General features: G+C 48.0%; 1 protein-coding gene across 4 annotated transcripts in view; it reads left to right on the forward strand.

The window, feature by feature from the left end:
* The window catches only part of LOC102165540 (uncharacterized), a 1338477-nt gene that overhangs the window by 72130 nt on the left and 1252517 nt on the right, over nucleotides 1–13830 (forward strand). For 2 of the 4 annotated variants that reach the window (XM_085019942.1, XM_085019941.1), the window contains exon 3: nucleotides 1351–1446. The exons of 1 other annotated variant lie outside the window; for it this stretch is intronic. In XM_085019942.1, coding sequence (XP_084876068.1) covers nucleotides 1351–1446 — 96 coding nt within the window. Of the gene's footprint in view, nucleotides 1–1350; nucleotides 1488–13830 lie in introns of those variants that run through there. One more of the 4 variants, XR_014842476.1, reaches the window with a different exon arrangement.

Below are 13830 nucleotides of genomic sequence, written 5' to 3' on the forward strand. Positions count from 1 at the left end.
AGCATAGGCTACAGTATTTCAGATTAGCTGTCAGCATGGCAGTGAACTCCCCCTCCCCCCTGAAAATACCAAACACTCTGAAATAGAAAAAAAAAATTTTCAACTCCTCTTGACCTTGAAACATAAAGTCAAATTTGACTTTCACAGAAACACTTCCCTGGGTGAATGAAAGCTAGTTACACTAGCTGAAATTATTCCTTGAGACCCCATTTGTCTGGACTTGGAGTAACTCATGAGGGATGCATAGGCTAAAAACATTTTGTGATGGAGTATTTCCAACCGTTGAACCAGTGGTCCTCAACCAGTATGTCCTGGTACCTTAGAGAAGGACTCATGAACCTTTAGAGGCAAGTAGCAGGAATAGTGAGCAGTGCATAAAATGAACTTTGTAATAACCCATTCTGATGTGGCTAGGAATGGGATGGCATGTTGAGCTCAGTGAGATGGGTGACCCAGTGTTAAGATGATAGAATATGTTGCAAGAATGATAGCATCGCAACACATCTGTGCCATAGGGCGATTAGGTGTTCCCTGCAAAATGCAAGTGCTTCGCTTCCTTTACATGTAAAAGAGCAAGTAAATTGATCCACTTAGGCTTTGACACTGCTGAAGTGCTTAGTGTGACAATTTGCATGGAATGTAGTCCTTTCACGTGCACTGGCAAGAATTCTAACATTTGAAACTGTGCCATCAACGCGGACATTAGAGAACACTGCTTTAAAAAGTCTGCTAATACATTGGCTAGGTAACTCTAGCTCTTGACATAAACTGTTGAGATTCCAAAAGCTTAACGCAATAAAGGTTTATTAACACATTAAAGGTTTATTTCCTCCCTCCTGTAACTGTCCACTTTGGGTGCTCCTGGTTGGCAGCTGATGTTTCTACAAACGGTGGTTCGAGGATTCAGATATTTTCCATCCTTAGACTCTATCACTGCCTAAGATCTCAGAGTCTTCTGCTTCTAGTGGCAGAAAGGGAAAAGTGGAGGTGAAAACTCCCTGGCTTGAAAGTGATGCAATCCCTTCGGTGCACATTCTTTTGGGAAAGGTGGGGACATACCTAATGCAAGGGAGGGACTGGGAAATGCAGTCCCTGTCTTGACAGCAGCCTCCCAATGAAAGCTCCATGAGAGAAGGGGCAGCATGATTGGTGGACAGCTAGTTGTCGCTGCCAGAGTCTGTCCCTAGAAACCAAAAGCCTGTGCACACCCTTCTTCCCATACTTTAACTGTCCTCACTTCTCCCCGAAGTTAAATTGATGCATCTAGTTCAAATTCCTGGAATTTAAACCTTCGTGTCTGGATATGGCTCATGAGCCAAATGACGTACCATCTTCCCCCTCCTTCTACAGATCCAGGTCTGTGGTGGAGCAGAGACAGCAGAAGCACAGTAAACTCTTCCACTCACAAGAGGGAGGAATGGAAGACACAGCTGACACTGGCCCACCGTGAGAACTCCCTTGATGAGCCCCGATTCTGCTCCCATGGAGGAACCCTTGTCCACTCTTCCCACGGTTGCTGGCTCCATTCTCTGGAAGCTGTTTCCTAGTCTAGCATCCTTTACCTGAACACATGTGAAGTGAACACATCTGAGTGTTCCCTCCTTGCTTGCTTCTTCCTGGGCCAGGTTGAAGGGGCTTGAGGATTGTTTCGTAAACACAAGCTTTTTATAAAAGTCCAGGATTATAGTTTCTTTGGCAATACAGTTTTGTCAAAAACGTAACAGGCTTCTCATCAGCTTGCTTTTTACAGTTGCTTGTGTCCATAACTTCTCCCAAAATTCTTTCCTAGATATATGGATTTTCTTATTTTTCTTCATCCTTCTGTCTCTCGGCATGATGGCAGCTTGCTTTCTTGAGACCATCTCAATCAGTACACCTGGGTGGGAATCCTCAATTTACTCTTTGCTATGGGACTGAGTCCTCCTGCTTAGCTGAAAAACTCTTTTTTTTTTTTTTTTTTTTTTTTTGCTTTTTAGGTCCTCACCACGGCGTATGGAGGTTCCCAGGCTAGGGGTCAAATTGGAGCTGTAGCCACCGGCCTATGCCACAGCCCCAGCAACACCAGATCTGAGCCTTGTTTGCGACCTACACCATGGCTCACGGCAACGCCAGATCCTTCACCCACTGAGCGAAGCCAGGCACTGAGCCCGATAACCTCATGGTTACCAGTCAGATTCGTTTGCACTGTGCCACAACAGGAACTCCTTAACTGAGAAATCTTAATGAACTTAGTTGCCCAAAGAATTGTTCAGTCTTAATGTCTGGGGGTGTAGCAGGTGGGCCCTGTTTTTTGGATTCTCTCTATTCCCTTTTATTTTTTGCTTGCAATCCAGCCAGTATTTCTCCTGAGTGCATGTCTTCCTGCCTTGTCAAATGCAGGGAGAAGCAGCCAACACACCGTAACCTTTTGGCTCTTTCCATCCATTTCCTTTGAGCCATAGTTTAGTGGGCAGTGTGTCTGCCTCCCAGGAAATGGCAGGTAACAGTTTTGAATATTTTGGCATCACATACCGTGAATTTCTGTCTTTCCAGCCTCTGATATCTACAGATTTACCACCTGCTCCACCCCCCGCCCCACCACCACCAGGGGATGAGACCTACTTTATATTGGTTGTTCTTGAGGCGTGGCCTTTGTTCGGCTGTCTGACTCTGTGCCAGCTAGGCTGGCTCTCTCTGTCACTCCCCTGACCACTCTGGACCACACACATCTCTCCCTTCCGCGGCTCCTCTCTCTGAATCCAAGTTTCTGGGCTCACTGTGATCTTTCAAATGCTCTTGGCATTTTTGTGATGAGTTTCATTTGATTATTAGCCACAAATTATAGGTAATTTTTCAATTGATTTTTTGCTGCTTCCAAAGTGTGTCATTAATTAACATTATGGCCAAGCTATTGCATTCTGAGAACGAGGGTAGACAAAGACTCTGAATGTGAGCAGTTCACGACTGCCCAGTTCTGACTGGTTGAATTTCCATGGAGATTGATTGATTTTAGCACCAATCAGGGAAATATATTCATAGGGGGACAGGTTGCAGCAACCATCCTTATGGTGAAATCAGGGGGTGCACATTTTCTATATCATGTACCACGTGATAGTATTAAAGCACGTTTTCTTGGTAAGTAATTGAACATGTCCAGTTCAACAGATAAAATGCCACTGACCTGGAGTTCCCGTTGCGGTGTAGCAGAAATGAACCCACCTAATACCCAGGAAGATGTGGGTTCGGTCCCTGGTCTCGCTCAGTGGGTCTGGCTCAGGATCTGGCATTGCCGTGAGCTGTGGTGTAGCTCGCAGATGCAGCTTGGATCTGGTGTTGCTGTAGCTGTGGTGTAGACTGGCAGCTGTAGCTCCAATTCGACCCCTAGCCTGGTACCTTCCATATGCTGTAGGTGTGGCCCTAAAAAAATAAAAAAAAAAAATGCCACTGGCCGTAAAATAAAACATTTCTATTCTATGATTATTGGGGTAAATTGTATATATGTAAGGTGTATGACACAATGTTTTGATATACACGTATATGTATGAAATGATTACCATAGTCAAGCTGATCTGAACACATTCATCACTTCACACAGTCGCATTTCTTGGTATGCATGTGGTGAGAACACCAGATCTATTCTCTCAGCAAACTTCAAATAAACAATACAGTATTATGAAAATAGTTACCAGACTGTACATTAGATCCCCGCAGATTATTCATCTTATAACTGAAATTGTGTACCCTTTGCTCAACATTTCTCCTTTTTTCCCTCCCCGGAACCTCTGGCAACCATGACTCACATCTCTGCGTCTATGAGTTCTCTTTCCGGTGTTCACCTTTTATCACTAGGCTAGGAGGCTGTTCATTGAGGTCCAGCTTTCCAGTAGAACGTCATATGCTCTTGGAGCCCTGCTTGGCTTACCCAGCCAGTGTCAGAGTCTGCTGAGATGGCATTTTTATGGTGACTAGCGTTATGGAAAGATGGAAAGGTCTGTACTGGTCAGGACAGGCTATGCTCTGTGGTGGCGATGACCAACCTTCAGCCCTCGGTGACTTGACTTAAGAGAGTTCTGCTTTTCTCATGTCACTGTCTGACATGGGTTGAGAGGCCCTCTCTGGGAGCTCTGCCGCAAGTAACAACCAGGGCATCCAGAAACCTTCCGTCTTCTCATGCTGCCGCTTTCATGACATGGGCTCCTTGCTGCTGTGGAAGGGGAAGAATATGGGCAATTGTTAGGGAGTTATTTGACCAGCGCTGCCATACAGTAGTGGAGGAAGACGAGTTGGAGCTGTCTGCTCACCCAGCGTACCTGTGCGCTGTGGCTCGGTTTGTTCCCTGTGATCATGTAACACCTTGATCTTATTGTGGATTGCGGCTGGGCCCACCTGACCTTATGACTGGATGGGTCTGACAGAACCAGTTGGTGGTGGGTGGTTCTGCCCACATGGTCTCCTTGATGCCTCAGATTCTCTGTCTCTGCCAGGGCCTGCTATCCTGCCAGAAGCTACTTTTTGAGTGGTGTATAGTTCTCTGTTGTGGATGGTATGGCCTTGCTCCAGAACTCCAGGGCGCTCTGCTGGGATTCTCTGCTGGAGTTTGCTCTAAACATCACATGGCGTCTTCACACTAACCTTGAGTGGCAAATCAAGGTATATATGAAGGTACAGATCAGAACAGGAGCTAAAAGATGGATGCGGTCGCTTGAGATCAGGACTGGCGGATGAGGGGTGATGCAGAAGGAGATTTTGGTCTCCTTTTTAAGTGTTCGTTCTATGTGAGTTTTATTTAGACCATATGCGTATATTATTTTGATGCAAACAAGCATTGGTTAAAAATAAATATTACAATCACTTTTTTCTCTGTGATCTAGACAGTCATTTATTCATACATTCTCATCAGCCTCCTATTCATTTGTTCATTCATTCAATAAATATTTCTTCAGCTCCTTCCTCCTCTGGGGCAGAAATTGGGCTGGGACCGGGGCATGCGGGCAAGGCAAAGGATCATGGGCTCCTGCCTTCATGTAGTTTGAGGCTTACTTGGGGAACAGCAAGCCGGGGTGATCCACTGTAATAGCTGTAATAGCACCGGCGATGGAGCAACCAGCTCTGGGGGGTTCTCTCCTGGTGCCTTCTAGAAGAGTGTCCCCACCCCAGCCTTCATGCAGGCCAACAGAAACATGTGAATCCTGTAGGTGGAGGGCCGAGGTGTCTTCCCGGTTGATGTCTGGTGAATGTGAGCTGGGAGAACCGAGCTGGGAGTGCCCCTGGGTGCCGTCGGGACCCGTCCTCAGATCCAGATGGTTGTGACCTGCTCCCCGCCTGAGCCCAGGGTGGGAAAAACGCCCAGATAGAAGAGAAAGAAGAGCATGAGATGTGAAGGACGGGGTGTGCTGAGAGGGAGAAGGGGGTGGGGAGCGAGATGTCACTAAATGGTGGCTACCCGTAGGAGGCTGCTGGGGAGGGAAAAAGGGACTTTTGTTTAGACATTGTTTTCACATACCGTTGAAGTGGTTCCTTCATTTTTATTTTCCATCTTGATGGAAATTTTGTTATTTTTACACTGTCACAGAACAAATGGAACTGTGACTTAGAGATCGCAATGTATATAGCTGTTTTGATGTACTTTTGACAGTTCTATCACATTTCTGACAGGCACTATTTTTTTCTCCCCTGGGATGTTGGGAGTGGGGAGACAGACTCCCCAGATACTCTGCTTTTCACAGGGCTGTGTCCCCGTGTGAAGCCTTGCTGGGGCGTGGGAAGCTTCTGAGAGCCTGGCTCCAGACCTCAGGGAACCCAAGGGCAAGGCCTGGTTCCCAGGAAGGGGTGAGGAGGGAGTGAGTTGGAGGCAGCAATGGATTTTTGGGACCAGGGCGTGGTCAGCGTGAGCCTCGCAATCGAAGTCAAAGTCTGACTCTGCAAAGTCACAGTGCTGGTGGAAGGAGAGGAAATTTGTGAGCTGAGCGGAAGCCAGCTCTGCGTGGGGAGATGAGCAAGTTGGCAGCAAGCAGGGAGGTTGGGGTGCCCGGCACTCTGAATTCCGGGGCATTGAGGCTGGACCTGCAGTTCTGCACAGAGCATCCTGAATGTCTCTGGGCTGCTTCATCTTGTTTCCTGTGGAATGAGCAGGTGTGAGGCCTGGAGCACGGGGAGTAGAGGAGCAGGAGGGTCTTCAGGCAGAAGAGCTTGCTTGTTGAATGAATGAGTGTGAGGATGAGGAGACTGAAGTCAGGCACCAGCCCTTCTCTAGAGGAAAGATTGTCCAGTTAGATCTCCATTGGTTTCCATCTCATATTCTGCATCCTAAATCCTTCGAGCAGCCTCCTGACCTGTGAGTTGGTCCTTGAAGCCTTGAGATATCTTTCTAAATTCCAGGATCAAATAGGTTTTCCAAGGTGCCTGGAAGGAGAGCTCATCATCAATTATTGCCCAAAGAGTTCAACCCAGAGGGACTCCAAGCCTGGACCACTCTTTAGGAGGGTGGGAGGGTATGGGTGAGAAATGGCTTCCAGGTCTAAAGACTCATTGCTGTTGTCCATGATATAAAGTTAACGTTATTCATCTGTCCTTTTGGTCTGTTTCCGGCTCGTGCAAAGCATGTTGCCCTCTGCGAGTGGTCTCCAGTGGGATTGATGTATATCCACATAAGACATACTCTGGACACCTGTTAAGAATCACGCACTCATACATAGGGTTCTACAGAGTTTACACAAGACAGTCAATTCAGGACATGTGCTGAGACCCCCTCTTCTCCTGAGAGGAGGTATGGAGGAGTGGTTGAGTGTCTCGCTCTAGAGCCAGACGACTTGGCTTCAAGTCCTGGCTCTGGCTCGTGCTGGCCATCTGTCCCTGGGAGAGTTACTTACGTCCTCTGTGCCTTGTTTTCCTCCATGCAAAGAGTCATTTTCCTGCCATATGGGGCTATGGTTTTTAAAAACTTTTAATTGAAATATACATATAGAAAATTGCACAAGTATAAGTGCATGGCAGATTGAATTTTCAGAGTGAACGGGCCCATAAAACCAGCACCAAGTTCAAGAAACCGAATGTCGTCAGCACCTTGGAAACCTCCCTCACCCTTCCTTAGAGCAGGAGAGGGTTCCCCAGCCCCCACCCCAAGGATAAGCACCCACCTGACTTCCGACTCCATAGGATGGTTCCTCGTGCCTGTTTGTGCACTCTCCATAGAGAGAATCATGCAGTAGGCGGTCTTTTGTGTTGCTGCCTTTTCCTAATATGCCCGTGAGACTCCACATTGTTTGTCATTGTACTTTTTCATTCCCAGTCAATTTGGGAAGGTTCTGGTACAGTACGGCTGCCGTTGTACACATCTTTGGTGCACACAGGCACACATTTCAGTACCTAGATATGGAATGACTGGGCCAAAAGGTGTCTGTATTACCACGGTTGGTAGCTTCTACTGAACAGCTTTCCACAGCGGTTGTACCACCAGCCGTGCGGGGATTTTCGGCTGCCCTGTGTCCACATCAATACCTGCAGTTTTCACTGTAGCTCTTCTGGTGGGTGCATAGCTGTGCTGCCTTGAGGGTACAGTTTGCACACCACAGACACATTTGCGTCTGCCTGAATAATCAGCTATGCCGACTATGACGGGCCCTGGGTGCCTGCGCAGAGTGAGCCCAAGCCATCATGTGCCGAAGCGCATTAGGTGTCTTGAGGTCCCGGTGTCCCCGAGGAGTCAGGATATGTACTTCCTGATTGCCCTCTTCCAGCACGAGCTGTGGAGTCTGGGGTTTGAGGTTGTCCGTGATTGAAGCCGAGATTCTCGAAATTGAGTGATTGAGGAGTCTGGACTCCCCAGTGACTGAGTGATGAGACAGACACTTTGCTTCCAGAGTCTCTTAATGACTGTGTCCCCAGGAGGGATTTCTCTCTGACTATCCACCCGCCTCCAGCCAAGAGCAGGACAGGGCAGTGCCAGAGCAGGTGTGAGTTAGGATGGAACGTTTTTCCTACCAAGATGCTCTGAGCTCAAGTCAGCATGAAGCACTGGGTATTGGGGGTGAGCTCATCAGCACCCTCCACACTAAAGGTGTCTCCTGCCACATGGAGACTGGAGTTGGGAAGGGGCAGGGAGATGGCACCCGGTTTCTGTGGAGAAGGTCACCCCTGGGGACTGAAATGGTGGCCTGCTTCCGTGGAGTCCTTCTTCCTCAGATTTTATTTTATTTTATTTTATTAATTTTTTTTTGTCTTTTTAGCTATTTCTTGGGCCGCTCCTGCGGCATATGGAGGTTCCCAGGCTAGGGGTCGAATCGGAGCTGCAGCCACCGGCCTATGCCAGAGCCACAGCAACGCGGGATCCGAGCTGCATCTGCAACCTACACCACAGCTCACGGCAACGCCGGATCGTTAAGCCACTGAGCAAGGGCAGGGACCGAACCCGCAACCTCATGGTTCCTAGTCAGATTCATTAACCACTGCGCCACGACGGGAACTCCCTTCCTCAGATTTTAGAGACATCCTTCATCCCTGCCTGCAACCAGCAGCCAGGGCTACTCAATATTACCTTCTCACTCCTTAATCCATTCTCACAGCCTCTGCCTTGGATCAGCCCGAGATGGCCTTGTGCCTGGACTCTTGGGTTGGCCCCTGGCACTTTCAGAGAACTTTTTCCAGGACAACAACCTGATGGTATCAATCTGCTAGGTCTGCCTAACAAAGTACCACAGACTGGGGAGCTTAAACAACAGAAATTCATTTTCTCACAGTTCTGGAGCCTGCAAGTCCAAGATCAAGGCGTTGGCAAGGTGGGTTTCTTCGAAGGCCTCTGTCTTGGCTTCGCAGACAGCCGCCTCCTCCGTGTCTCGGTGTGGTTTCCCCCCCGTGCCTGTCTGTGTCCTAATTTCTTTTTATCAAGACATTAGTCCTGTTGGGTGGTGGCCCACTCATACTTCATTTTACCTTAATCGCCCCCTTAGAGTCTTATTTCCAAATACAGTCACATTCTGAGGTCCTAGTGATTAGGGCTTCAACATACAAATGTTGGTGGTGGGGATGTAATTCAGCCCATAACACACATCATGCATTTTTCTGCCTGTGATGCCTGCAGGTCACAGCTCCCCAAATGTGATTTTTATTTAGCCTTCTTGCCTTTTCTCATGCTCTTCTCTTGGCTCTAGCTTCTCCCCTTCATCTTCTCTGGGTCTCCAAAGGCTCCAGCTGAGTCCTCACCTCCACCAGGAAGCCCTCCATCCTCACAGATCACTCTCCTTGCGCTTCTAGCATGTTTTCCATCTAGTCCACTCGACTGAACTTGGAGCCCCAATTTTCTCCTGTTCTCTGTTTCACAGAGTGTGGTGTGTCTCTTCTATTTGATTACGTGTTCCTCGAGGACAAAACTTTTGTTTCTCATTTCCCTTTCTCTTTTGCGCCAGGTATGCAACTGGTGAGACATAATATTGTCGATTTATTAAAAACTACCTTTCACATGCCCTGTGAGGAGCTCCTTAAACACTAAACAAACTCCTTCAGTGGGGTGGGGGTGGGCGGAGGTTGGGGGCTGCTGTCATCCTAAACAGCTTCAGGAGCCTGTGGCAAAGGCACGTTCACTTTAAGAGGCAATGGATTCGGGAACCTGAGAAAGGTTTAAACATGAGTCTTAAATTATTTGCTCAGCTTTGATTTTTATTTTACAAGATGCTGGGGCAGTGCTGGGAGCTATTTGCAGAAGGGGTGCGTAAGAGAGATGAAGAGAGACAGGAGTGGATTTACCTAGATGTTGCCTCGTAGACAAATATGTGTGTACTGGGCAGGGTCTTCTCTCGTTCTGAGGCATGAAGAACTCCAGGCTTTGCCTCTGGGTTCACTGGAGGGAGATTTGACTTCTGGTTCCTGTGTTTTTGTCCCTCTGCTGGGGGTGCATGGGGCTAAGCCTCTGTTGAGAATGGCCCCTCCGAGAAAGCAAAGGAAGACCAGCTATTTATAGGCTGAAGTCAGACGCGACCCACCTTTTCAGCCTGTAATTTACAGCATATGATGAGAAAATGAACTTCTATTGCCTCAAGAATGTGAAAGGACAGGAGACCGATTTTGCAGCAGCTTGGGGTTTGGCTTATGTGCTTATGAAAAATTGTGAAAATGGCCGCTTTGCTTTGCCAGAAGTCTCTTTCCCTCATCCGTAGTCATCAGTGCAAAGGGTGCCCGTGCCCTGTCTCTCCCTGGGGCTGCTGGCGTATTCACAGCTGTGTGGTTGGTGGAGGGAGGGATGTTTTATACCGGGGAGGGGGAAAACGAGGGACAGGAAGAAATGAGCAGGATACAGCATCTTATGATTGAAGATAGTGCTCTGGTTTTACAGAGCAGTACATGCAGCATCCAAGTGGCCTCACAGGAGGTTGGCTTAGATCGACCTCTGGACCATGATCTTGGCTATTGGTCGGACTAGAGCTCCTGGCCTGAGTGAGAGCCCTTGAGGAGGCTCAGAAGAGATTGATGACAATGTTTCTCAACAGGCTGTATTTTTGGAGCTTTCTACAGAACATGCAAAGTTCAGTGTGTGGTCAGTCAAGTAATAAACTTTCATCAAATGTCTATTATAGGTTAGGTATTGAACTTGGCGCAGAGGTGAAGAGGACACTTGTGGTCCCTGCTCTGAATTCAGAGGGAGACTGTCACCCTTCCAGGCCTCCAGCCTCCGTGCACATCATGCCCGGGCATTCACCAGGGTGCTCACCAAGGGTGCCTCTGGGCTGTAGCCACATCCATGCTGGCTCCTGCCCTAAATCCTTACCTCCTAAACTTGCATTTCTGACTAAACCCATGGTGTGAAATAAGGTTGTCAGGGAGGTTGTGTGGAATGGAATAAAAAGAGATGAGGACAAAACCTTATGAAAATCAGCAGATGAAGTCAAACACATAAAGGAAACAGTGAACGAGCCAAAAGAGAACTAGGAAACTTGCGTTGTAGAAGTATAATTTTCAGAGTTTCAAGGAGAGAGTGACCAACAATTTTAAAAGCAGCAGCATAAGGATTTGGTAATTGAGGGGTCGTAGGTTACTCTTGGGGTGACTGTTTCAGAGGAGGCCTGGGAGTGGAGACGTTGGTTGAAGAGTGGATGGGAAATAAGCATGTATCCAGAAAGCTCCATAGATATTCATTAGGTCAAGTTTTAAATTATGTTATTCAGATCTTCTAAAAACAAACACATAAAATGGGGTTCTCTTGTGGTGTAGCAGGTTAAGGCTCTGGCGTTGTCACGGCAGTGGCTCAGGTCCCGGGGGAGGCCAGACAAACAAACAAACAAACAAATCTCTACCTGTGCTAATTTTCTTTCTCCTTGCGGGATTAATTGAGAGAGGTACTAAAACTTCCCATTGTGACTGCTGATTTGTCAATTTCACATGGCAATTCTGTCAATCTATGCTTTCTTTCTTTCTGTTTTTCTTTTTAGGGCTGTAAGTGCAGCATATGGAAGTTCCCAGGCTAGGTGTTAAACCAGAGCTGCAGCTGCCAGCCTACACCACAGCCACAGCAATGCGAGATCTGAGCTGCATCTGCGATCGACACCACAGCTCTCGGCAATGCTGGATCCTTAACCCATTAAACGAGTCCTGGGATTGAACCTGCATCCTCATGGATACTAGTTGGGCTCATTATTGCCGGGCCATGATGGGAACTCCAATCTTTGCTTTATATGTTTTGAAATTATATTCTTAGGTGTGACCAGTGCTAGAATTGAGATAGCTTCCTGGGAAGTAATTTTTTATTAATGGGTAGTGAGCATCTTTGTGTCTCATAATGCTTTTCCCCTAGTTCCTTCCCATTTTCTCATGTACCCAGACATCTCTCTTCCAAAGTCCAACACAAATTTCCTCTTTTCTATGGTTCATTTTTCTTGTTTCCTTCAACTAGGAGGGGTTTCCTTCCTCTATGGCCTCCTTCCTGGAGATCGTTCTCATGGCCTACCCTGTATTCTGTTGTCAAACACGAGTTTTCTTCTATCAGACTAAGAGCTTCTGAGGGCAGAAAACATGGACAATTCATCTCTGTGACCCTCAGTGTACCTCATACATCAGAGATACCCTCAAATGGTCATGAATGAATGTGAAAGTTTTCACCTACGTCTCGATCATAAAAATTGCTATCAAGGATTATGAGAATGGTCTTTGCTACCTGGTTGCCCTGTAGGTCTTATGGCAGATGAGCACCTACTGCAGAGTGTCTGTGAACCCCAGGGTGGGAGTGGGCCCCGTGCTGGGCTTCCTCCTCTGGAGGTGCCAAAGAACTTATTTTGCAAATGTGGGTAGCAGAGAGGGAGTGAGAGACTTAGTTGGGAGAACAACCCTGTAGCTTCACTGCAAGAGAGAGGAGCTCCTGACTTTTGTTATTAAGATGATTGGCCTGAAGCCCACTCCCACCCTGAGATTTCTGGGAGGATGATGGTGGCCCCTATCCTTCTCTGGGACCTCAGGAGACACTTAGGAAAAGAAGGAAGGGACTGGAAGATCCCCAAGTGACATTCTACTCTGGCTGTCTCTGGAGACTTTCCAGATAGGATCCTCGTCTCTCATCTCCTTTTCTTCACGTTACTGGATAGCTTGACTGTGTTTGGTACCTCTTGGGTATCCAGGATCAGCCAATTAATCTGTGCATCTGGTTCCAAGGAAGAAAGACCAAGAGGCTGGACATTCCTGAGCCTATAATCAGTTTCTAAAGTTTCTCTTAACTTCTCTAAAGGAGTGGACAACGCAGTGTGTGGAAACCTGGGATTATTCCAGAATCTGACAAAGATGAGGAGGTATCCTTGAGAGGAAGGCAAGTGCCTATATCATTTGGGTCCTCACTAAACCCAGGCATGCCTTGGCGTCTACCTGTAATTCAAAGCTGACGGCCAGGTGGGAAATCTCTAGGAAATTTATGAGATCTGATACAGAGTAAGGACGGCTGGAATGTGTCACAGACTCACATTTGACTCCATTGAAAGAGAGCTAAGTAATGTCTGCATTTTCTTTCCAGGGCCCAGCTATTCAGGGGGAAGGATCAGCCATCAAAGACACCTCACCCTCTTGACAATCTCATGGCATAGGGTAGTTCTTCAAGACAAATTTGAGCCTTGGACCTCCCTGAATGCTCTCCTTCTCATGATGAAGCCCCAGGGAAGGGGGTGGTGAATTTCCCTGTACGTGCCCACCACAGTCTAGGACCTGGATGAGGGCTTGATGCACCTGGTGTTCAATACAGGGAAGTTCACACTGACCCCCTCCCCTGGGAGTTCACGATGAGAGTGGCAGCATGAAATACCTAAGCTTCTTGCCACAAAAATTAAAGGCTTTGTTCTGAGAACAGCAAAGCCCCTCTTGCCTCCAAGAGCAACTTCCAGCAGCTTCTCAGTGCCCGGAGTCTGTGTGAAGAGCAAACTTCCCACAGGGGGCAGAGGCATTGGCTGGGGAAATTTTATATGATTAGTGGGGTGGAGTCAGACCCTCAGCGTCTCAGCGCCCTGCCAGGCCTGCCGAGCAGCCACCCCTTGGTTGAGAACAAGGCTCTCCACAGTGCTTGCTTTTGCCTCTTTTTTTCTGAATTGCAAAATGTGGCCGAATGATGGATGGGCCAGGGGAAGAGCAGTCTGGGACCTGAATTTGCGGTTGCTTCAGCGTGTCGTGGGGTCTGGAGGGCAGGGATGGCCAGCCAGTCACTTTTGGGGACCCGATCTGGCCACCAGGGGGACAGTCTCTTCCTTACCGCCTCCTGTGTGCCCCAGAAGACCCTGCGCTGTTTGTCGTCCATGTACCAAAACGGTGCCTCCCTCTCGGGTGCCCTGAGTCTAGTGGCGGCCGGGGGCGGCGGCGGGGGGGGACGCTGGGAACCGAGGCAGAGTGTGAACA

Source organism: Sus scrofa, chromosome 3, assembly GCF_054392235.1.
Source record: "Sus scrofa isolate SSC_HxYL_T2T_F1_AM1 chromosome 3, Sscrofa_HxYL_maternal_Yorkshire_Landrace_v2.0, whole genome shotgun sequence".
In the NCBI taxonomy this organism is placed as follows: Eukaryota; Metazoa; Chordata; class Mammalia; order Artiodactyla; family Suidae; genus Sus; species Sus scrofa.